A 26,052-nucleotide genomic window follows, 5' to 3' on the forward strand; every position below is an offset into this window, starting at 1 on the left:
ATCCGCCCACAATAAAATGTATTATTCCCCAAAAACATCCGCCCACAATAAAATGTATTATTCCCCAAAAACATGCAGGGTAGGTTAATTGAACACTCTAAATTATCCCTGTGTGACTGTTACCCATTTTCCGCCAAAAAAAACTTGGCCAAAGGTAGAAAAAGGTAGAAAAAGCACTACACAAGTGAAGGTTCATTTACTATTCACCATGTGCATCTCAGCAAACATTGCACAATTAACTATAGACAGATCAATAATGCCACTCGAAATGGAACAAAATAAAGCATGACTAGATGATTGACCCCAATGATGGACCTTTAATTCACTTCACAATTCTAGATAGAAAACAATCAGGTCCAGAACTCAAAAAAAACACAGTCAACAGGTGATGTCTTATTTGAGAGTGGAAAAGGTTGGTGATCAATTAGTGTGGGGTATTGCATATGAAAACATCAAACAAAAAACAACTGATGGTTTGCGAAAACCCACAAATATTTTTTTTTCAAACTGTCTTTTTGTGCTTATTTGAAGGCGGACTGAGTGCAGGGCGAAGAATACCAAACATAATGGTCAATGCAATTTAGAGCTATATCTACCCCTGTGACCTTGGACATCCGAGTAAAAATACCAGACGAATAGGAAAGGCAAAGCCGTAACATGTAAATTTATAGTCAGCTTTAACCTGTTTGCACTGCTCACAAAGGGAATATATTTTGGCCAGTATAAGGTGAATTATTCTTTGAGGCCCTATACTACTGTATAGGGCCTCAAAGAATAATTCCCTATTCTTTGAGGCCCTATACTACTGTATAGGGCCTCAAAGAATAATTCAACACTAATTAAAGCCGTGTTTGGCACAAATTAACGTGTTCTCTGCAAAGTTTCTCAACAAATATCATCTGACATTTCTCGCTGTAGATCAATCTGCCAAATAGTTTTATGAATATTCAATGATGAATCTTAGTCAATTTTGTAAATCTTAACGTAAATGGCAGACACAGAACCCTTCAGTGATGGCAGCGGTTCAAGAATGAAATCAACATTTGAAGTAGAAGGGATTGCAGGAAAACCAAGCCATAAAATGCGAACATAACTATGAATTTAGAGGTATCTAAAAAAAAAAAAAAAACTGTCCTTGAAGTAATGAAAACATCAACTGTTGAAAAGAGGCAGAAATTAGGTCAATGTAGAGATCCTTAAAAGTCTTTAGCCCACTTAGAGAACGTGCCATCCAGCAAGATCCTGAACAGAGTTGGTCTGTAACCCGAAGAGAAAGTGATTCCAAATTTTAAGGCAATAAAATACGACAACATTTTCCAAATAAGTGGAGGTGGGGGAAAAAAGAGACAAGTATGCTCTGGATTTCAATGGTATTCCAGTCATAATCGACGTCTCTCGAGCATAGGTGTCAAACTCAGGTCCTGGAGGGCCGCTGTCCTGCATGTTTTCCAAGTCTCCCTGTTGCAACACACTTGATTCAAATGAACAGGTTCAATGTCAGGCTTCCGCAGAGCTTGCTGATGATCTGATTATCTGAATCAGGTGTGTTGCAACAGGGAGACTTGGAAAATATGTAGGACAGTGGCCCTCCAGGACCGGAGTTTGACACCTTAAATTCTAAGGCAGTGGTGTGCAAACTACGGCCCGCGGGCCGAATCCGGCCCGTTGGTCTTTTTAATCCGGCCCGCCGAAGGTTGTTCCACAATTAAGGTTCGATGTGAATGATTGCATTCATTTCAATTGGACTTGTAATGACAGGCATTTCACCGCCAGGTGGCGCAGAACACGGGGGGGCGGGGCAATCTTTTCGACCACCAAGTACCTCTGTATCGCTCTACTTCTACTGGTCTGATCACAACCCATCTGCAGTGATGCACAGGCTAAAATAGATCAACAACACTTTTGTCATTTAAAAAAAGTATATTAATACCGTACTTTCATGCTTTTGTTCTGTTGATGTTTGATATGGACAGTCAACAAATGCAGGTTTTTTTTTAATGTACCATAGCTTGTGCTGACCTGGCCTTCTGTCAAATTTTAAAAGTCAATGCGGCCCCCGAGCCAAAAAGTTTGCCCACCCCTGTTCTAAGGTGTCAAAGTGAAACCAGTCACATTTGTTTTTTTACAGAATATTTGGAAGAGCAATACTACCTAACGCTTTAGCCCATTGTAAGATCTGGCTACGTAACCTAGGGTTTTTTTTGTTTTGTTTTGTTTTTTGTTTTTTTACCGAAACAAAATCGATAAAAAGATGATCAACTTTTTTTTTTAAAAAGAGGGAGAAAAATTAGAACGCATTGTTATACAGAACATGTGGGAAAACATTCATTTAATAAAATGTAATCGAGTCGCTGTAATAAGATTAGGTAAGGATCAAAATCTTGCTTGACCTTTGCTTGACCTTTGTAAACAGGGCAATAAAATTCATACCGCGAAAGTCAACCACAGTGTCTTTCACATATACCCAGATAGGCAAAGCCTAAGTTAGAAACTTGGAATGGAAAGCTTACCTGTGGGTATTCTTTGGCCAATCTATTTACACCGTAAATATCTCTCTTCTCTAGATGTAAATTATATCTGGAAATCAAAAGCACTTAGGACTGAGGGAGCTTCAAGAACTGAGCGAGACAAGTCGAACAAAAGTAACAAATTGTATCCACGTAGAGGATATACACCACATTAAATAACCCTTTGAGGTAAAAAAAAAAAAAAAAGAGAGTGCCTAGTGCCAATGAATCCAATTCTGTCCTGTGAAATAATTACGTAGTGACAATACACTCTCTAAACGAAGAGCAAGAAATTTGGATAAGATTTTGAAATCCATGTTCCAAAGACTAAGGGAACTATATTGTAAAGGATCTTTACACTTCTTCAGAATTAAAGCAATAGATGCCTTCTTCAGTGTTTGGGTGAGTACCATATACCAAGCTCAAGAGCTTTCTTGAGCATCTCCCATAAGTATGGAGCAAACTGCTTCCAAAACGCCTGATTTAAGTCAGACGAAAACCCCTCTGTGCCTGGGCTTTTGCGAATCTGCAAGCCCTTCATCGCTCTCTCCAAGCTGCAACAATGTGCTCTAACTCCTCACACAAAGATCTATAACCAGGTGTGTGAGCTTATTAAAAAAGGATTTGGATTCTACATGACCAAAGACATGGTCATATATGTACAATGTTGTATAATATTCTATGAATGTCAGGGGTCAGATGTAACACCTACATCGGATTCCACACTTGGGATTTACCAGGACACAGATCTTTGGCGCAACCGGTGAGCCAACAATCTGCTCGTTTCATCTGTCTGCTCATAAAAATTTGATTTTGAAAGAAGAAGCAGTCTGGTGGTGGAATGCAAGAGGATGACATGAGACTCCACTTGTAAAGCCATTCATTCCTTACACTGTAAATCTTTGGTACCTTAGATATGGCGTACTAAGAGTCTTAACTATCAATATGCTGAGATAGATTGACCACCTTCAGATCTCAAATCTTTATCGCATCCATGAAAGCTCCCAGCATCTTGGCAGAATTAGATTGCGGCACTGAAGTTGTTGAGGGCGATCCAATAAAGGGTCAATCCAACAATTAAAATTGCCATTCAGAATTAAACTATGTTGGGACAGATACAGTAACTTTGAGAATACCCATCGAAAAAAGGTTTTATCATCCCAATTGGGAGCATAAATATTCGCAAGAACAACCTTGCTGTTACGGCCCACAATATCTCGTGGCCCTTTATTTTATTTTTTCTGTTTTTGGAGAAATATTTGCGTGCAGGAGCTCTCCTCCTGCTCCTTCCTGATTGGTGGCCCTTATACCCAATTTAGCTGACCAATCAATGCAAGGGAGAGTAACCCAATTACTGAATAGCTTCATATGTGCCTCCACTTGCAAAGATTAACCACCACTTTTAAAAGGACTCTGTTCCATTCAGAGTTGGAGGAGGGGGGACCTGTTTTGTGTGTTTAGTCAGTACCTGGGGGTGACTGTGTTGTGTGTTGTCTTGTTGTGTTTGTCAGCCCTTGTGTTTTGGTACCACTGTCTTTCGGTTAGTGCAACAAATTAGTTTGCCTCATAGCCTTCATCCATTCATTCATTTTGTCACTAATTCATTTATGGATTTTAGAAAATTCGATTTGGTTCATTATTTGTTCAGTCCATTCGTGTTGCACTAAGACGGGGGTCGGTAACACGCGGCTCTCAAACCACATGCGGCTCTTTAGCGCCCTCAGTGGCTCCCTAGAGCTTTTTCAAAAATGTTTGAAAATGGAAAAAGAGGGGAGGGGGAACCATTTTTTTTGTTTTCATTTGGTTTCTGTCAGAGGACAAACATGACACAAACATTAACATTTTCCGATGCTGTAAAAATGTGTCAAATAAATATTAAATGTCAACATTTCGTCATCGTTGCGTCATAGCCTGCGACACACGTTTATTAGCAGTGCGGGATTTCAGTCAGGGGGCTGTTGTTTAAAATAAATGAATAAAACAACTGCCTTTCGTGTTCAATTCACCGAGGGTACTTGCTAAGAATGGGTATTTGGGAGGCCAAGAGAAGCATTTTTAAACGGTACACGTAAGCTACGATAGTTAGCATGCTGCGAAAGTGCGTCCCGTGCCTCGTTCATCTTAGCGGCCGTTCTGGCTGTTGCTTATTACGGCATGCGTGTGTAAGTGTGTGCGCATGCGTTAACAGGTTGATCGCGGGAGGTTGGTTGTTCGAAAGGTAGATATTCCGTCAAAAAGGTTTGGGCACCCCTCCTCTACAGGATGAACTACAGGGGGAGAAAAAAAACCTTGTAATCATGAATCCTTGTTGTGTATTTGTAGCCAACTTAGTCATGTTGATAGTAGGCTAATATAGCTCACATAGATACATACAGCATTTGTTGCCTTCATTATAAGGCTTTTTATTTTTTGCAGCTCCAGACATTTTTTTTTGTTTATTTTGGTGCTGTATGACTCTTTCAATATTTTGGATTGCCGACCCCTGCACTAAGAAAGTGGGATTCGGGAGTGTTTACTCCAACTTCGTTGTGTTGTGTTGTGTTGTGTTGTTTGTACCCACCTTCAATCATGCAGTCAACATTAAGTACTGTTATAATTTTCCATCTAGTCTGCCCTAATGTCTGCCCCTTCTCGATGACCATTATCTGGTAAGGGTTGGAAAGGAGGCTGATAGTGTGCACGTGTGTGCCTGGTAGCTCCTCAAGGAAGTTATCTCCATGTTCCTCACAAATATTATGAACTACACAGCAGGTCAGTGCCATCTTCTTGCACAGCTCCAGCTTGCAGTAATTTATTTTTAGGAGGCCTCTAAAAGGCTCATTGCATGTCCCTGGCTGTAAAAAAGGAAACTAACGATTACTTCAATGAAACTATGAAAATTGAAAATAATACATCAAAACTGAAAAGCAAGCGAGGACATCACAAAATAAATTCTATAGCACCCTGTACAGAATTTATATTGTGATTTCATCATTTGTGAATACACAACAAAGGAATAGAAAACTACTACTGACATCTGATCGTTCAGTTGGAGCTATGATCAAGAAAATGCCAATGCGTTTTTCGGAGGCGGTCATGAACGCCTCTCGAGTTGAATGAAAGAAGAGAAGGCACGGAGACGGACAAAGACACACCTGTATTTGTTGAAAAAAGGAGAGCTGTGGTTTTATTTTTTTTTTCAACCCAGACTTTATTAATGGCTTTCAATGGTTTTGTTATTTCCTTGCTTGATTTTCTGTTTTAATGCATTATTTTCCATTTCGTAGTTTCATTTAAGTACAGTAATAGTTCATTTACGTTTTTTCAGAAGCGGTCATGAATGCCTCTCGAGTTGAACGACACCTCTCGAGTTGAATAGAAGGAGCGTAGCACCATCTAGTGGAGGCATTGTAGATTGCGCCTTATAATGCGATGTGTCCAGTGTATGAAAAAAAATATACAAAAGAGCCATTCATTGTAGGTGCGCCTCATAATCCAGTGCACTTTTTAGTGCGGAAAATACGGTACATACAAATATAATCAATGCGATACTACATTGCCTACCAGATGCTAACAGTAGCATGTTCATTACTAGGAATCGAAATGTGCACAGATCTCTGATAATTATACCCATCTTACACATTGCCGCCGTTCCCTGTACCTATGACAACGATGGAGAGCCCTTAGTAGCATCATATTTTGTACATGCCACCTCCTGCAGGCTTGCAAAATATAAAGTAGAAGACGTGGGACCTTCACATGAGAAATCTTGGGAAATAGCGCAGGCGCTCACATAAGCAGTGACGTACAATAGCGATGATGATATCGATTGGCTCTTTGCCGGGGGGAAAACGAACACGTTCTTCCTAAGCACTTGTTAAGCACCAACAAGCACAGCATAAGTTTGTTTGTTTTTTTTGCGGAAAAGGGGTAACAGTCACACCTAGGGACAATTGTGTTCAATTAACCTACCCTGCATGTTTTTGGAATGTGGGAGGAAACCAGAGTCCCCACAGAAAACCCATGCAGGTACGGGGAAAACATGCAAACTCCACACAGGAAGGCTATGTGCCGGAATCGAACCCATGGCCTCTGCACTGTGATGTGGACATGCTAATCAGTCGACCACTATTCCGCCATTGGCCACACATGAAGCCAGAAATAGAAGATTGTCACAAAAAAAAATTAGGTGCCTCGAAAACAAGAAGCCAAGTCATGAATGAAGCAGTCCACTTATGAGCATTTTCATGTGTTTTTCTTGAAAAAATGCACAGGTAGTTGTGAATATATTCTTGTAATTATTACCCCATTTTAGACACTTTTACAGTCATAAACCACAACTTACAAATCAGGCAAAACAGCTGCAGACAAGCTCTTCAACCACAGTTATTATAATTATTAACTCCTGATCCTTCAATCGTTAAAAATTATTCAACATGAACTCACAATTGGCCGTCATGAGTTCTTCTTTAGCTACTGCATTACAAAAATCAGTCGAGGATATTCATAATGAAGAGTTAATCATTAGTTCATATTTTCAAAATATGAATTAATAATCATTAAGTAGCTGCAAAATATTAATTCATTGTAAGTTAATATTTGACCATTATGATTTGATGTTTTGCTATTGCATTATAGTGATTAGTCATGGGTTTCTTAATCATGAGCCAATCGTATGTTAATGTTTGTAAATGATTAATTCATAAGTCTTAAGTAGTTGCAAATGATTAATTCATCATGAGTTCATAATTGCTCACCATGACTTCATCTTTAACTAATGCATCACCAATGATTAACGAACAATTGTTTTTGTGAAGTGTGACCAAAGATTTGCAAATCATAATTTTCTGTTGTATTTACATTTTACACACCCGCCCAAATTCATTGGAATGGTCATTTGTAATTCTTGATGACATTAAAATGGCTGCCTTGCTCTTTTTATTTTGCTTTTTTTTTCTTTTTGTGGATGTTATGTCCTAATAGTTAAATACACCACACAAATTGTAACAGTGAGCTTACTGTAGTTTGATTCTAATAACTCTGTTGCTCATTAGGTGCCACCCTGGGCTGACGCATCTCATGGAGATGAGATCCCCTATGTGTTTGGCCTTCCAATGATTGGACCAACTGAGCTATTTCCCTGCAATTTTTCGAAGAATGACATTATGCTCAGTGCCGTGATGATGACTTATTGGACAAACTTCGCCAAAACCGGGTACAGTCCCACAAATGCACTGTTGTTGTGCTGCTTGCTTCACTCTACTTGAGCCTATGGGAATACTGAATGAAGGCAAATTTCTTGAGCATAATGATGATGATGATGATGATGATGATGATGAGGTCTGCGGACCAGCCCTCGCGTGGTGGGATGCCTCCGAGTGGCGTGAGGGGGGAAACGCCAGGGCTCTTGGGCCCCATTCGCAGCTAAATGCCCACTGGCCGGCGAAGAAGGAGGTGGAGTCTCACCGGAAGGTGAGGCGCCCAGCGCTCACCCCGCCGGAACGGAGGGGAGTGGGAGTAGCCGCCCCACAACCCTCCTTAAACAATAATCAGGCAAGGGCCCTTCCGGGGCCCACGGTGGGTGTGAACCTCGCGAGGCACCGGCGAGAGTTGTACCGGGTGTGGGACCCAGGAGGGGGGGCAAGTCCCTGAAGGGGGACGATTGCCCAGGAGGAGGAGGAGGAGGTCTGCGGACCAAGCATTATTCGAAGTACCAAGAACTAAGCGGAGGCTCAGAGGGGATCGAGCCTTTTCTGTTGCTGGTCCCTCTCTTTGGAATGACTTCCCACTGAACATTAGGCAAGCCCCATCGCTGCCTATCTTTAAAACTCATCTCAAAACTCATTTGTGTTTTATGGCATTTGACACGGCATGACTCAGACTTGATCTTAGTCTTACTGTTTGGTGCTTTCTACAGTCTTTATTATTAATTTCTTGTTGTATATTTTGTATATTTATTGTTGTATATATGATATTTGCTCCATGTACAGTGATGGTTGTTTTAAAGTGCTCTATAAATACAGTTGAGTTGATAATGATAATTTTATTTAATCGAACACTTTTAAAGAGTACTCAAAGTCACTTTACAGTTTATAAAATACTGAGATAAAAACTGAAGGAAAACAATATAGAAACAGGAATAAGACATCACAGATTTACGTGCAGAGATCTGAGCAGTCGTGCAGGGGTTTTGGGAGTAACTTCTAGAAGGTGGGAGCAGAGATGGTGAAGGCTTTTCCCCCTGTGGTTCTATACCTGGTCTGGTGAGGTAATGAGAGGCTACGCGAGGTAGTGTGGTCGTGGAGGCGGTCAGAAAGGTGAGAGGGGCATGATTATGGAGGGCTTTGTGAGTGAGTTGAAGGACTCTGAACTGGATAGGTTGGGTAATGGAGATTTAATCCTAAAATAGAGGGTGTAAGGTCAAATTCATCACACTGCCAAGCCTTGGATTTTAACACCTATGAGTCTCTCTTTGAAGGAGGGGAAACGAGAGAAGTTTGTTCTGATTGATGCTGAGACATTGATAAAGGTTATTTTTCAGCTCTCACCACAACCTATGTTTTAGATCCCATCCCCACATCGTTTTTAAAATCGGTTCATTACTTTTTTCATGAGGGTTTACTCATTATTCACAGCTCTCTTCAGACAGACGCCATCCTCTCTTAAAATTGCTGTGGTCTGAGACACAGTCTAGATCCATCAGTTCTTACTAATTATAGACAGGTATCTAATCTGCAATTTGGAAATAAGATTTTAGAAAATATTGTTTTTAATCATCTAAATGACTTTTAAACTCTCATGTACAATTTCAATCTGGTTTACGGGCAAAGCACAGTACTAAACAAGAGGAATTGTAAATGACCGAAGGTGCAACATGGATGTGAAGAAACGTTCTGCTCTTGTTTTGCTTGACCTATGTGCAGCTTTTGACACAGTTGACCACACGATACTGTCAAAACCCATATGTACTATTTAAAACTATATATTCTGTACTCAAACCCCCTCAGCCTACTTGCTCATAATATTCATCCGAAATATGCAAAAGATTCCTTCAATTTTTCATTGATATGGTTTCCACAGCTAGGACTCTTGTTTCAAATACCACAATTTGACCCCTCTGTCCATGTTCTGCTGTGTTAAATTGTTTTGAAGCTGTGTCCTTGACGTTTTTAGAGGATGGGGTTTGCCAGACTAAGCCATCTGGCTCCGCTTGTGACTCTCTTCCTCTGCATTTCTTTAAGGAGGTTCTGACGAGAATTGGTACATCGGTCTTGGCATTATCAACAACAGTCTCTTTTGATATAGTTCCCCAACAATTTGAAGATGCTGTTATGTAACCCTTGATCAAAAAACCTGGCCTTGATCAAAATGTACTGTCAAATTACAGACCCATTTCCAAAGTGCCTTTCAAAAATTCTGGAAAAAGGGGTGCACATGCAGTTAGAATAGTTCTTGGATGAATATCACATCTTGGAGGTCTTCCAGTCAGGTTTCAAGGTGATACATAGCACAGAGTCAGTCCTGTTACGTGTTTCTAATGACATCCTCCTGGAGACTAAGTCTGTTTAATTTTATTGGATTTAACTGCAGCGTTTGATACAATGGATCACAGTATTCTGTTGACTTGTTTGAGGCACTTGGTGGGCATTGGTGGTAGCGCGCTTGAGTGGTTTGAGTCGATTTAGCTGACCTTTTGTGTTAGCCTTGGCTGCTCTGAGTCACGTACAGCCCCACTGTCATGTGATGTTCCACAGGGCTCAGTTCTGAGTCCTCTGCTGTTTTCATAGTCTCTATTTCCTTTGGGTTCCATCTCAAGGAAACATGGTATTTCCTTCTATTGCTATTTGGATGACTGTCGGATCTATGGCCTACTGAGCAAAAGAGACACTTTCTCATTGAGGTCACTTTTATCCTGCATAGAGGAAATTAAGACCGGGATGGCACTGGATTTCTCAATTTTCAATGAAAAGAAAACAGTACTGTACTCCTACTATGGCATTCTTTCACTGGCTCCCCATACATTTTAGAGTTCTTTGTAAGGTCCTATTATTTGTTTTCAAATCTTTAAATGGCCTTGCCCCACCATAGCTCTCTGAGTTCCTCTGTTCCTACGCACCTGCCTGGTGCCTCAGGTCTGTGGAGGAGATTACATTATTAGAGGTACCGTGAACTAAGCAAAGACTCAGAGGGGATCGAGTCTTTTCCGTTCCTGGGCCCTCTCTTTTGAATGACCTTCTGGTGAGAGTTAGTTAGACAAGCCCCCTCGCCACCCATTTTTAAAGCTTTTCTTAAAACAAATTTTTATTCTTTTGGTTTTGACTCATCACATTACTTGATTTGCAGTTTTACCGTTTTTGATCGTTCTATTGTCTTTGTGATTAATTTTTTGTTTTATTGTTTGTTGTATGAACTGTGTGCCTTCTGATGTAAAAACCTTGAGTCCAGTATAATACAGACATACATCTGTACACAAAGAAGCGTTTTGCAACTCCCGTATTGGCCCGAATATAAGATGGCCCTGATTATAAGACAACCCCCTCTTTTTCAACACAAGTTTGAAAAAAGACTTTTTGAACACCAAATAAATTTTTATACAGAAAATATTTACAGTACATCTGAAACAAATGATTATAACAATATATTTGAGAGAAAAATCATGTTATTTTGCCTCATTCAAATCTTAATATCTCAACATTTAAATATGTAAACTAAAGTGCAATCACATTCGTAAATGAATGGCTTCTGGTTTTTGAAATGTAAATTACATCATAACTTCTCCTCAGCTGCCGGTTAACCTGGCCGCTCTTCGACCGACTTTTCTCCAGATTGTCGCTACGTTTCTCCATTTTCTGTTATCTCTTCTATTATTTTCTTCTCTTTTCTTTCTTACCGCTATTTTTTATTTTTCTTCTTCGTGCGACCACTATTTTTTTTTATTCTTCGCGACAGGAGTTCACTTTGGCCTGGGGAGTCAAGTTCAGCATTCGCTTCAATGATATCTGGCGTCATCTAGCATCGTGAATGGGTATAATGACTAGACCCCGAATATAAGACGACCCCCACTTTTTCAGTCTTATTTCAATGCAAAAAACACTGTCTTATATTCGGGCCAGTACGGTAAATGACTTAATACATTGTCGTAATGTTAGCCATTATTTTCACAGCAGATCAATAATACATGCCTGAGTGTTGTTATTTTGTCTGTTTGAAATGTTACAATAGTCAGTGTTTAAAGGTAATAACGTTTGCTGGATTGATTTTAGTTAAATAAGCCTGTTTACAGCATTTTGCATTGTGTGGTTGCATTAAGATAGGGGACTTTCAAAAGTTGTGAGTCGGTGGGCAGAGTACTTTGAAGACCTCCTCAACTCCACCAACATGCCTTCCGTTGATGAAGCAGAGTCTGGGGACTCTGAGTTAGGCTCTCCTATCTCTGTGGTTGAAGTCACTGATGTGGTTAAGAAGCTCCTCGGTGGCAGGGCCCCAGGGGTGGATGAGATCTGCCCGGAGTTCCTCAAGGCTCTGGATGTTGTGGGGCTGTCCTGGTTGACACGCCTCTGCAACATTGCGTGGTCATCGGAGAGAGTGCCTCTGGATTGGCAGACTGGGGTGGTGTTTCCCCTGTTTAAAAAGGGGGACCGGAGAGTGTTTTCCAACTGCAGAGGGATCACACTCCTCAGCCCCCTTGATAAGGTCTATTCAGGGGTGCTGGAGAGGAGGGTCCGTCAGGAAGTCGTGTCTCAGATTGAGGAGGAGCAGTGTGGTTTTTGTCCCGGTCGTGGAACAGTGGACTAGCTCTATATCCTTAGCCTGGTCCTCGAGGGTATGTGGGAACTCGCCCAACCAGCCTACATGTTCTTTGTGGACTTGGAGAAGGCGTTTGACCGTGTCCCTTGGGGAGTTCTGTGGGGGGTGCTTCGTGGGTATGCGGTACCGAACCCCCTGATACAGGCTGTTTGGTCCCTATACCACCGATGCCAGAGTTTGGTTCGCATTACTGGTAGTAAGTCTGAATCGTTGGGTAGGACTCCACCAAGGCTGCCCTTTGTCGCGGATTCTGGTCATAACCTTTATGGACAGAATTTCTAGACACAGCCGCGGCGTTGAGGCGTCCATTTTGGTGGCCTCGGTATTGCATCTCTGCTTTTTGCAGATGATGTGGTACTGTTGGCTCTTTCAAGCAACACTCTCCAACTCTCACTAGAGCGTTTCGCAGCTGAGTGTGAAGCGGTTGGGATGAAAATCAGCAACTCCAAATCTGAAACAACAGTCCTCAGTCAGAAAATGGTGGAGTGCCCCCTCCGGGTCGGGGAGGAGATCTTGCCCCAAGTGGAGGAGTTTAAATATCTTGGGGTCTTGTTCACGAGTGAGGGTAGGAAGGAGCGAGCGATCGACAGGCGGATCGGTGTAGCGTCTGCTGTGATGCGGACTTTGTATCGGTCTGTTGTGGTAAAGAAGGAGCTGAGCCAAAGGGCGAAGCTCTCAATTTTCTGGTCGATCTACGTTTCAACCCTCATCTATGGTCACGAGCTATGGATCGTGACCGAAAGAACAAGATCCTGGATACGAGCGGCTGAAATGAGTTTTCTCCGCAGGGTGTCCGGGCTCTCCCTTAGAGATAGGGTGAGAAGCTCGGTCATCTGGGAGGGGCTCAGAGTCGAGCCGCTTCTCCTCCTCATCGAGAGGAGCCAGATAATGTGGCTCGGGCATCTGATTAGGATGCCTCCTGAACGCCTCCCTAGTGAGGTGTTCGAGGCATGTCCCACCGGTAGGAGGCCCCGGGGACGACCCAGGACACGCTGGAGAGACTATGTCACCCAGCCGGCCTGGGAACACCTTGGGATCCCCCGGGAAGAGCTTGAAGAAGTGGTTGGGGAGATATTGGCTAGGCTTCCCTGCTAAAGCTGCTGCCCCCGCGACCCGACTTCGGATAAGCGGTAGAAGATGGATGGATGGATAGATGGATGGATGGATGGGCACAATGACTGATTCTATTTGTTACATCTGTAAACTTCAACTGAGTGTACCAGTAAACAGCTAGAAGCAAGCACTGTTCACTGTCTGCACTGTCGAGGGTGCATGGCAGTTTGCTCAGCCAATCTACATGGTTTTGAAGACTTAAAGATGGTGTTCGACCGAGTCCCTCGGGGAGTTATGTGGTGGCTGCTTAGGGAATATGGGGTCCCCTACCAAAAAAGAAAATACTGAACTGAATATTGAAATTTTGTGATTTTTTTCCTTTTCTTTCTTTTTTAATTTCCTGTTGATGATAGTTTCATTTTGCTTTTTGATAATGTTTTTCAGTGACCCTAATCAGCCTGTACCTCAAGACACCAAATTCATCCACACAAAGCCCAACCGCTTTGAAGAAGTGGCATGGACACGCTACAACCAGAAAGATCAGCTTTACCTGCACATAGGGCTAAAGCCACGTGTCAAAGAGCACTATCGTGCCAACAAGGTATTTTACTTATCTTTCCAGTAAAAGTGGATGTTTTAAATGAATGATGTATAACATAAAACAAAATGTAACATCTGTTTTTCCTTTTCCTTGTGTTATTTACTGTGGCCAAATTTAACACACAACACTCCATTAAGACGAAAAAAAATACAAACACACACACACACACACACACACACACATACACACTCACACTCACACACAATGTATATAAACACGCTGATCACACACTGTGCGTAGTGACCCAATCGTTGTGGGATGGAGGAAGGGTTGTCCTCCAGATGAAAGAAAGCAAGGAATTAAAAACAAATTTACAAGACAATAAGCAACATCTGGATAAGACACTAAGTGGAAGAGAGAGCCGATTGGGTAGCACAAGGGATTGGGTAAACGAGAACAGGTGGGCTCATTAACCTAATGAGACAGACACAAACAAAAGAATACTAAATCAAACCCAATATCAAAGACAGGTCAGATAAGGCCAAATGAGAGGGTCTTGTGTCTGGTGGCCATCCCGGAGGGCAGATGAGAGGTTCTTTAACTTCCTAATATTTTAACCTCTTTAATGTGCATAGGCACGTCAACAAGGCAATGCTTCCAATGTTATTATCACCCAAAATATTGTGAGTTTTGTTTCAATATTTTAAGAAAACCTTTATTAGTCTCGCAATGGAGAAATTCCCAATTCACAGCAGCAAGGTTATGAAAGGAAGAAGTAGAACAACAAAATATAGGAGCTGCTGGAAAGGCAGCCGCTCTCACGGCGCCATTTTGAAGTCAAAATAACAAAAATAACACAACACAACACAACACATAGGAAACAGACAGTCGTGCAATCTTCACCAATTTTCTGCATACACTTTGTTGTCTGAAACAGTTCTAGATGAAAGAGAGGATCAAAGTGTCCTTTCACCAGTGGATCAGAGACGTCATGCTGAAAATGTGCACACGTCTGCTACAAGCTAAGTTTTGAAAGCATACACGAAGCTGTAGCGTCCATTGACGAAAAGAGATTAGTTCACTTCTCCTGTCCCACGTAATCCGCTTCAAACTCCAAGCCGCGACTCCCAGTTCCAAATCCGCATCGGCGCTCTGCGCTAACGCTCCTTTCTTCTCATCGTCGGCTCCTCAAGACTTACATCCATCCAGCCGCAGACCGTTCAACAGCACCGATCGCTCCGCTGAACAAAGCGGGGCTGTGAAAAATGCTGCCCATTACAGGCGCAAGACACAAGCGCCCCGGGACTGTCCAGCAACAACAGTCAAATGGCGCCGACATTCCTCCCAGTCAAAAACAGTGCTGGTATACCCATGCTGCCAAGAAGGCGCTACCACCGAGCACAGTCTCCTCCTTGATGAATGTCGTGGCCAAAAAATGCTGAAAAAGTCCACATCAGGTCCACACGACGTAACAACAAACACAAAGTGACAAAACAAACACAAAAACAACAAAAAAAGCAAGGCTCATGAGAGCACTTGCTGACGGCTGCCTACTCGGGCGCCATCTTGACTTCAAAGTATTTTTTCAGACTGGTATTATGTTTTTATACATGTGACAATGAGGCAATCGGTTGGTGCGGGTGTTTTCCCGTGAAGAACAGTTTTGGTTAGTTGTTGGTGCTGTTTTCTTATGAACAGACTTTTGAGAATAGGTTCCCCACAGCCAACCAGAATGCAGAACACAAAGACTGTTCATACGCTATATGTTGTAAAAAGAAATAAATAAATACATTTACAAAATGGAAATGTGGTTAAAATAACATGACACTGAGAATTTGTTTGGTTTTGCTCCCAAAAAAATTGGCGGACTGACGATGATGGACAGTTCTCCGGGCCACTGACGAATGATGTATGATGGACTGGCAAAATGTTTTGAATTGCACACAATGGACGTTTTTAAATAATTCAAAATAATATAACTACTGTTGTAATATGATCACACAGTACAGTACTACAGTTTAGTACTGGGGTTCAGTACCCATCCCTAGTCAGAGACAAGCTCATCTTTTATTTTGCACAATAAGATAAGACTGAATTAAAAAGAAGAGAGAATATCTGTGTTGTCATGTTGCATTGGGCAGTTAGATGTCACCTTACCATCCTCTAGTATAGTGGTCCCCTACCCCTGCTCCGATTCTGTGCTGCTTTTGGTGCCACATTAAAAAAAAAAAAAAAATTAAAAAGATAATTCAGTTAATACTAAGGTCTTCTTTTTTTGTCTTGCTTGGATTTTATTATTAAAAACAAATCTCGTTCCCTCACTTGCAACAACCATTTTGTTTCAGTGACAGTTAACCCTTGGAAAAAAAATGACAAAACCAGGGTCACAGTCTGCATCCAAAAATAAATTACAATAAAAGAAAATATCAAGTTCATTCCTGATTTGTTGCAACATATGACACACATGCTCCACACCAGCTCTACATAATTTGAGGTTTAATAACAAACTAAGAAACTCCTGAAACCCTTTGGCCTGTTGACACAAAATCTGCTTTCTGCAGTCCATGGTTGTTCACCCCACGGGAGAATTTGTATCTACTAGAGCACCTTATTTGCAGAAATGGATCGTTTGGGGTAATGGTTGGCCTGTACAAGATTGTACTATTGTGTCTTTGAATGTCAAGATAGTAAATGTGTGTTGCCTTTTTTGTGTTTGTTGTTGTTATCCTTTTTCTATATTGCTGTGACTTGTTAAGAAATACATATTTTCTACTCTATATAGAGGTGTGCTATGTACACAATTTAAAAATGTTTGGGAAAAAAAAGACGAGCATTACTGCTCATAACATTTTACAGGGCACTGCTGTTAAACCCCGGGCTTTTGCACACTCCAAATTGTTCAACTGTCAAAAGAAAAAAGAATTAGAGACAAATGTTTGTGGACTAAATGCATTTTTTTAACAGTGAGCAACAAAGCAAGCATAAGAATAAGAAAAACTTTATTCGTCTCACAATGGAGAAATTCCCAATTTACAGCAGCAAAGTTATGAAAGGAAAAAAAGTAGAAGAACAAAAAGTAAAGGAGCTGCTGTTAAGGCATATCAGTTGTTTATAGTAAAGCAACCTGCGAGATCAATAAATGGATGGATGGAAGAGAAAGAGAGAAAGAGAGAAATACTTAGACAGAGGGACAAAGCGAGATAGACATGGGCTGGTGGGTAGACGGACAGGTGGACAGACAGACAGAGACAGGAGAGAGAGAGAGAGAGAGAGGCAGAGAGAGAGTGTGTAGGTAGGTGGTGAGATAGATAGATTCATATCCTTTGTTCTGTTTGCCTCAGGTTAATTTGTGGTTGGAGCTGGTTCCTCATTTGCACAGCCTCAATGATGTCACTCAGCTGATTGCCACCACCACCAAGGTAGGATTTTTTTTAAATTCTGTGTTGCTTATTTAATGCCAATTCTCAATTCAAAATGATCCAAACAGCCAAAGAAAACATGCCGTTTACAAATAATAACTAACTGAGAACAAAACCCCAACTAAGTAAGCTATGCAAAAAAATCTAAGGTATGCACAAAACACTAACTGTGGAATCCAAAAGCAGCAGAGGACGGCAACAAAACAAGATTCTGACTGTAATAATCTTTTCATGCAAGAAACCTCAAAGTCAACCAAGACTCAGTATTTGGTGGCCAACTGGCATGAATCCATCCATTTTCAACACTGCTTATCCTGAACAGGGTCGCAGAAAGTTATTGAAGCCTATTCCAGCTGACTTCAGGTGGAAGGCAGATTACACCCTCAAATGGTGGGCAGTCAGTCTCAGGGCACATGTAGGGACAAACAACCATTAACATCCGCATCCACACCGTCACTGAGTGGGAACCGATCTAACGCTGCCCGCTCACAAGTCAGGCGAGTGTACCACCGTGCACCGCCGGGACAGGAATGGGTGACAGTTGCAGGCTGCGTGCCGCTGGAACAGCAAGAGGTGATGGCTTTGGGATCAGGCCTCTGGTCCTGCAGCTGATTGGTTGACACCAGGGACCCAGATGACAAGAACAGGTGGGAAAAAACAAACAAACATAATCTTCACAAAAACAGAATCATGACAAGTATGTTTGCAACCTTTCCATTTAAGTTTCTGGTGGTGAGGAAGATGAAGAGAGCAAATGGACAAAATGGTGGAAGCTGAAAAGGGAAGAGTGTTGCATGAGTTTAAGGAAGGAGTTGAGACAAGCACTGAGCGGTCAGGAGGTGCTTCCAGACGACTGGACAAATACAGCTAATGTGATCAGGGAGACATGTAGGAAAGTGCTTGGTGTATCATCTGGAAGGAAAGTAGATAAAGACTTGGTTGTGGAATGAGGAGGTGCAGGAGTGCATAGAGAGAAAGATGAACTGGGACACTGAGAGGACTGAAGAGAGTAGATAGGAGTACAGGGAGATGCAGCGCACGGTGAAAGTAGAGGTGGCGAAGGCCAAACAAGAGGCCTACGATGTATTCTAGGTTGGACAGTAAGGAGGGAGAGACTAATCTATACAGGTAGGCAAGACCGAGATGGTAAGGACATGCAGCAGGTTAGGGTAATTAAGGATAGAGATGGAAATGTATTGACAGGTGCCAATATTGTGATGGGAAGATGGAAAGAGTACTTTGAAGAATTGATGAATGAGGAAAATGAGAAAGAACAAAGAGTCGACAAGGTGAATGTTCTGGACCAGGAAGTAGCAAAGATGAGCAAGGATGAAGTGAGGAGGGCACTGAAGAGGATGAAGAGTGGAAAGGCACTCGTGCCTGATGATTTACCAATGGAGGTATGGAAGTGTCCAGGAGAGGTGGCAGTGGCCAGTATGGTCAGAAGATACCTGAGGAATGGAGAAGTGTGTCGGTGCCCCTTTTTAGGAACAAGGGACATGTGCAGTTGTAGTAACTAAAGAGGAATAAAGCTGATGAGCCATACAGTTAAACTTTGGGAAAGAATAGTTGAAGCTAGACTAAGAGTAGAAGTGATCATTTGTGAGCAGCAGTATGGTTTCATGCCAAAAAAGAGTGCGACAGATGCAGTACAGTATTTGCTTTAAGGATGTTGATAGAGAAGCACAGAGAAGGCCAGAGGGAACTGCATTGTCGTTGTAGATCTGCAGAAAGTGTATGACAGGGTGCCGAGAGAAGAACTGTGGTATTGTATGAGGAATTCTGGGGTGACAGAGAAGTACGTTAGAGCGGTGCAGGACATGTATGATGGCTGTAAGACAGCAGTGAGGTGTGCTGTCGGTGTGACGGAGGAATTCAAGGTGGAGATGGGACTTCACCAGGGGCCCCTTCTTATTCGCTATGGTGATGGACTGCAGAGAGCAGGTGGAGGAGAAACTGGAGAGGTGGAGGTTTGCCCTGGAAAGGAGAGGAATGAAGGCCAGTCGCAGCAAGATGGAGTACATGTGTGTGAATGAGAGGGACCCAAATACAAGAGTGACATTACAGGGAAAAGAGATAAAGAAGGTGGAGGATTTTAAGTACGTGGGGTCAACTGTCCAGAGCAATTGAGAGTGTGGAAAAGAGGTGAAGAAGCGTGTACAGGCAGGCTGCAACGGCTGGAGAAAAGTGTCAGGTGTGACGTGCGAGAGAAGAGTTTCAGCTAAGATAAAAGGAAAAGTGTATAAAACTCTGAAGAGACCAGCCCTGCTGTTTGGACTGGAGCCATTGTCATTGAAGAAAAGACGGGGCAGCGCTGGAGGTTGCAGAGATGAAGATGTTGAGGTTCTCTTTGGGAGTGACCAGGTTTTATAGAATCAGGAATGAATACATCAGAGGGACAACTCATGTCAGAGGTTGGGGAGATAAAGTCAGGCAGGCCAGACTGAGATGGTTTGGACATGTCCAGAGGAGATAGAGTGAATATATTGGGAGAAGGATGCTGAGTCTTGAACTGCCAGGCAGGAGGCCGAGAGGAATACCAAAGAGGAGGTTTATGGATGTAGTGAAATAGGACATGAAGGTAACTGATGCGAGAGAAGAGGACGCACAAAACAGGGTTAGATGGAGGCAACTGATTCGCTGTGGTGACGACTGAGGGGAAAAGCTGAAAGGAAAAGAAGACAAGTTCAATATTATGAATATCATCCCATAAGATTGTAGGATTTGGTGCCAAAGCTTTGGCATTGTTTTGTAGCTACAGTACATGAGCACTTTAAAAAATCCTCGTCTCACCCCTCGGGTGGTGTCCGTCCCTCATTCAGCTCGGGTCCACTACCAGAGGCCAGGAAGCTTGAGGGTTCTGCGCAGTATCCTTGCTGTTCCCAGCACTGCACATTTCTGGACTGAGATGTCCGATGTTGTTCCCGGGATCTGTTGCAACCACTCATCTAGTTTGGGGGTCACTGCCCCGAGTGCTCCGACCACCACAGGCACGACTGTCACCTTTACTTTCCACGCTCTCTGAGCCCTTGGTATTTCTCGAGTTTCTCGTGTTCCTTCTTTCTGATGTTTCCATCACTTGGGACCGCTACATCCACTACAACGGCTTTCCTCTGCCCTTTATCTATGATCACGATATCTGGTTGGTTCGCTATTACCATCTTGTCAGTCTGGATCTGGAAGTCCCACCGGATCTTCGCTCTGTCATTCTCCACCACCTTCGGAGGCGTTTCCCATTTTGACCTTGGGGTTTCCAGTCCATACTCCGCACAGATGTTTCGGTAGACTATGCCAGCCACCTGGTTATGGCGTTCCATGTAGGCTTTCCCTGCCAGCATCTTACACCCTGCAGTTATGTGTTGGATCGTCTCAGGTGCCTCTTTGCACAACCTACACCTTGGGTCTTGTCTGGTGTGGTATATCTGGGCCTCAATGGCTCTGGTGCTCAGGGCCTGCTCCTGAGCAGCCAGGATGAGTGCCTCTGTGCTGTCCTTCAGGCCAGCCCTCTCTAGCCACTGATAGGACTTCTTGAGATCAGCCACTTCAGTTATGGTCTGGTGGTACATCCTGTGTAGGGGCTTGTCCTCCCATGATAGTCCCTCTTCCAGCGCCTCATCCTCTGTTCCCCATTGTCTGAGACATTCTCTGAGGACGTCATCCGTTGGAGCCTTCTCCTTGATGTATTCATGGAGCTTGGATGTTTCATCCTGGACAGTGGCTCTCACACTCACTAGTCCCCGGCCTCCTTCCTTTCGGCTTGCGTACAGTCTCAGGGTGCTGGATTTGGGATGGAACCCTCCGTGCATGGTTAGGAGCTTTCGGGTCTTAACGTCCGTGGTCTGAATCTCTTCCTTTGGCCACCTTATTATTCCTGCAGGGTATCTGATCACTGGCAGGGCATAGCTGTTTATTGTCCAGGTCTTATTCTTGCCATTGAGCTGGCTTCTTAGGACTTGCCTCACTTTCCTTGTTGCCAGTTCGAGGTTGCCATTGGCTTGTGGTATACCGAGGTACTTGTAGCTGTCGCTTTATTAAAACATTTCCATTCATTTCAATGGGAAAGGTTACTTCGGTTTACGAACGTTTCAAGTTAAAAATGGGTTCAGAGAATGAATGAAGTTCGTAACTTCAGGTGCCACTGTATTTGGGGAGAAAAAAAGCTGTCTATTTTTTGAAGGGACATGCCAATAACTGCCTGTGGCAATTAATTGAGGAACTCGCTCTCAGAGCCACTCTTGCCTTTTCGCCCATCATATATTTGAACAAGAAATATGAAATCATTGACATTATTGGAATTGCAAAATATCAGTAAATACATATAAATCAATGTAAACTATGCACAGAACTAAAATAAAAAATAATCTAATTTACAGTTTTTCTCAAATGCTAAAACACATTTCACAAAGGTTTCCTCTATGTTCCTCAATTTATAAACACAATACCCTTTTCAAACACAACCACACTGTCTGACTTCAAAATTCAAACTTTCACACCAAAAGAGCAGCTTCAAAGCATTCAAAATGTAAACACTAAACAAATTGTTACACACTACAGCAAAACAATTGAAAAGACAATGTTCAATGTTCAAGTTTCTTTGTTTCATAACTACCGATGCATATTTTTAGAAAGTTTACAGTCACGGATCTTCTTAGATCTTTTTTTAGATTTTATGAAGAGCATACATCTAGAGAAATATACTGCATGTACATTACTGTAACACAACTCAATGCAAAAACAGAATCACACAACAGTACTCTTGAAAACATGTTCAGGGTGTGAAGTTTTTTTTATTTACTTTATTCACACCACAATCACTGTGCAGCATCACGTCGCTGAGCTGCATCGGGCCACATCGCCTCATCCACATCGTAGACTATATTCTCTCTTACCTGGCACTGCGGGGAAAAAGCCGCAGACTGGTGATTCCATCCTTGGAAGGCCTCCACTGGGATGTCAACACAGGCCTTCTCCATTGCCCTTAGGAGATTCTCTGTAGTGTTTGGTCATAAACCTTCCATCTCCACAATGGGAAAACTTCCTCTCTAGGGTTTCAGCAAAGGGGAGGAGGGTGGCAGACAGACATTTACTGTAAAAGCTGGTTACTGTTGGTGGTGGACTATACTCTCTGATCTGGTTTGTTCTGGGGAAGCAGACATTGTCCCAAACGATCACATAAATGGGATGTGCAGCCCCAGGATGGAGTTGTTGGCGGTGCATGCCTAAGGACAGCATGCGTGGAGAAGCCCCTCCAAACCCATGGCCGCACAGAGAGTAATATTACCCCCCACATTGGCCAGGAACCTCAGTGATGGCTCTTTGGCCAAATGAGGTTGCGGCCTCTTTGCCTTTGTTTCTGCAAGTTGAAACCGGCCTCATCCAGGAAGAGGTACTCATGAGGTCATTGTGTCCAACTGTAATATCCTCTGTGAAAATGTGAAAGTGCACAGGTGTTCAGAACAACAGGTAGCACAGTACTGTCCAGAAGTAAAGTAGGCTACTGAGCAACACAGTATGTCCACTAACTGTACTGTGAACATGGATGTATACTTACTTGCACGTACTCGTAACGTAGGTATTTGTGTCGTGCACAAAGGGAACCCTATGGACCTGTTTCATCTGCATCTTTTGACACCGGAGAACTGCGTTGATTGTGGCCAAGATGACATCATCAATGCGCTTAAAGTTGACATTATTGGCAATGAATTTGTCTCTGATCTCCCGGAGTTTGATGATAGTGCGAGGTTGTCTTACTCTTCCCCCTGGACCTTCTCCTCTCCCTTTTGGTTGCCTCCTCCTCCTCCAAGTTGGCCTGCTTCTTGTCCTCGTTGGCCTGCTCCTCTTCCTCCACTCATTTAAACTGCTATTCCTCATTGGCCTGCTCCTTTTCTTCCATGTCCCGCTCTCCCCCTCTGGCTCGAATTCCTCTTCCCCTGATTCTGCCTTCAACTATTGTGTTTGTTTGGAATCTTCAGCATACTGTGCACTCTGAACTTGAAGTTCAGAGTGCCTTCAATTTTGAGTATGTTCATTGTGTTCAAATATTGCTGACTGTGGCAAGCATTTTGCATCACATGACTTTATTTTGAGAATATGAGCAGAATTCCTTTGCAACTTGTGTTTTGGCAAGGAAAAATGTGTTTAGATTTATGAGAACAGCGGATTGTGTTTTGTGAATTGTCTTCATGTGAAATGCATTTATGGTATTAGCAAATGGTGGCTAGATTTAGTAAATATGTTTAGACAACTGGTCATTTGGTTGAGAGGATTGGCTTTTGTGTTTTAGCATTTGAGAAAAACTATCATCATTATTGGCAGTGGTGGTTGCCTTTTTTTATGCTTTGAATGCAGGAGAGGGGACAGGGAGGCTCTCGTGACCTACCAACCCTGACCTCTAATGTCCTTGGGCTGTACTTATGTTCTGCATACTTGGCCAATAAAGATAATTCTGATTCTGATGTTGAGTTAATTTATGGCTGTGTGTATTGGAAATTGTTTAACAGGCAACTTGACACAAAATTCTGAGGAAAAAAAATTATAATTGTGATGTTTTGCTTTCCATGAAAAAAATGTCTGTCTGTACCATGAATGAAGCTATTTTGTTCCTACCAAAAGAGAACAATGCAAGAATGTAAATTAACGAAACTTCTTGCTTGGCTCTCGACGAAGGCGGACGCTTTTGCTTTCTGCTCCTGTCCCACACCCCCACCCCCACCCTTCCCTGCTCGCCACTCAGTCCATGTGCTGTCTTTTGTCTAACTTTCCTAGCCTCCTGTTGTATTTTCATCCTAAAAACAAACATGGAACTGGTTGGCTGGTCTCTCGATGCCATCGAAAAAATTTTCTTGATGAGAAGAGCAGGCAGTGGGGAGTCTACATGCCCCTCGGGGACTTCTGCTGCTGGGTACACCCTTGATCCCTGGAGGAGGTGGAGAATGGTGTGCCTGTCAACACTGTCCGTTGAGGATGTGGAAGACATCTACATTATCGGCCTTCTGATAACAGGTATACTGCTGTTTGGCGCTAGCAGTTTCCTGATCTATCGAAAAATTCAACCGACGGGAGCGGCTCTATTGGAAGAGGCTGCGGGTCTAAGGATGGTAAAGTGCGGATGTCCAACACTCAGACTCAGACTGTGCTCAACCGCAAACTGATGCGGCTTTGGAACGGCACTGCAAGATGGGCAACAACTTGGTGAAACTGGAATTCGTGCTCAAATATTGAAAGAAATCGCGGATTTGGCTGATCGACGCCATTTGAGAGACACAAGCCACGGACTTCAAGGCTGTCTGGAATTCTTGGACTCCCTGCTACCAAAAACAACATCTGCTATCTCGACCTTCCCCTGATGAAAGTACGCATGGAAGCTCGTGCCCTACCATCACCCCCTCCTTCTCGGCCATAGTCTGATAAGCCAGGACCGTCTCCATGAGATGACCTTGACGTAGCAGCTAGGCCTGTCACGCACACACAACCAGACGATCACACATTGTTCATGTCTTGTGACCTGTTGTAATTGTCATATGCTTGTGCAGGAAGTTTTTTGCCTAACTCAAACTATCCTCAAAATGAGGATAGTTCGAGCGTGGTTTTTTTTCTCCCACTCTTGTGATTTCTTCCGACTTTCGGGGTTGAGTGAACGCTGCCGCTGCTCAACCCGTACTGTGTTTTATTGTTTTTGTCTGATTGTAAAGTGTCCTTGGGTGTCTTGAAAGGCGCTTCTAAATAAAATGTATTATTATTATTATTATTATTATTATTATTATTATGAATTCTTTGTAACACAGAAATCATAAGTGAGTTTGAAATACACATCTAAACCCTTCCCTTAACACTTTATATTAAAATGCAAACAACAGCAATAATTTCATCCATCCATTTTCCGATCCGCTTTATCCTTATCAGGGTCGTGGGGGGTGCTGGAGCCTCTCCCAGCTGTCTTCCGGCAGTAGGTGAGGGACACCCTGAACGAGTTGCCAGCCAATCGCAGGGCACACACAGACGAACAACCATCCACACTCACACTTACACCTAGGGGCAATTTAGAGTGTTGAATCAGCTTGCCATGCATGTTTTTGGAATGTGGGAGGAAACCGGAGCACCCGGAGAAAACCCACGCAGGCCCGGGGAGAACATGCAAGCTCCACACAGGGAGGCCAACCCAGGTCCTCTGCACTGTGAGGTCGACGCGGTAACCACTGGACCACCGGGCCGCCCTTCCAATAACTTTAACATACTCTTAAAAGGAAAAACACGAGGACTACAATTCTCTACAAATGTTCCTGGCCTAAATTTCGAGAGACACTGAACAGGCAAATTAAGCCTTTTATTTGAGAGTTAGGCTTAATTTTCCTCAGGACAGGTATGTGCATCTTACAAATGAAAAAAGAAACAGATTTTGATTACCTTTGTGTCTCGGCAGCAGCATTGACACATTCCTTTACAACCAAAATGGAATCGCAAATGCTTTCTTCAAAATGCAGACTATCCGGGGGTAAGGGAGAACATTGATTCGCTGTTCAGTCTCTGCTTTCTACATGACTTGGAGTTTGGTTATGAAGCAATTAGGTCACAGTCTCACAACATGAGACACAACGGTTTTGAGTTGGCTTCTGAAAGAACACAAAGGTTTTACTCCTTTGATTCTTTAAAAAAAAAAACAACAATCATTTCTGAATCAACTTCAGAACAGCCATGCTGTGTTGTACCTTCAATATAATAATAGTACAATAGAATACTTCCAGTAAAG

At 42.7% G+C, this 26,052-nt stretch overlaps 1 protein-coding gene and 1 pseudogene across 2 annotated transcripts in view; both read left to right on the forward strand.

Moving 5' to 3' along the window:
• The window catches only part of nlgn1 (neuroligin 1), a 107,868-nt gene that overhangs the window by 80,118 nt on the left and 1,698 nt on the right, over positions 1-26,052 (forward strand). For both annotated transcript variants that reach the window (XM_086114764.1, XM_086114765.1), the window contains 3 exons: positions 7,541-7,701; positions 13,791-13,947; positions 17,229-17,306. In XM_086114764.1, the coding sequence (XP_085970890.1) occupies positions 7,541-7,701; positions 13,791-13,947; positions 17,229-17,306 (396 nt within the window). The remainder of the gene's footprint in view (positions 1-7,540; positions 7,702-13,790; positions 13,948-17,228; positions 17,307-26,052) is intronic.
• Positions 17,941-19,713, forward strand: LOC147202018 (uncharacterized; annotated as a pseudogene).

Source organism: Hippocampus guttulatus, chromosome 7 (assembly GCF_054856545.1).
Source record: "Hippocampus guttulatus isolate MCC_2025c chromosome 7, RoL_Hgut_1.0, whole genome shotgun sequence".
NCBI classification, from domain to species: Eukaryota; Metazoa; Chordata; class Actinopteri; order Syngnathiformes; family Syngnathidae; genus Hippocampus; species Hippocampus guttulatus.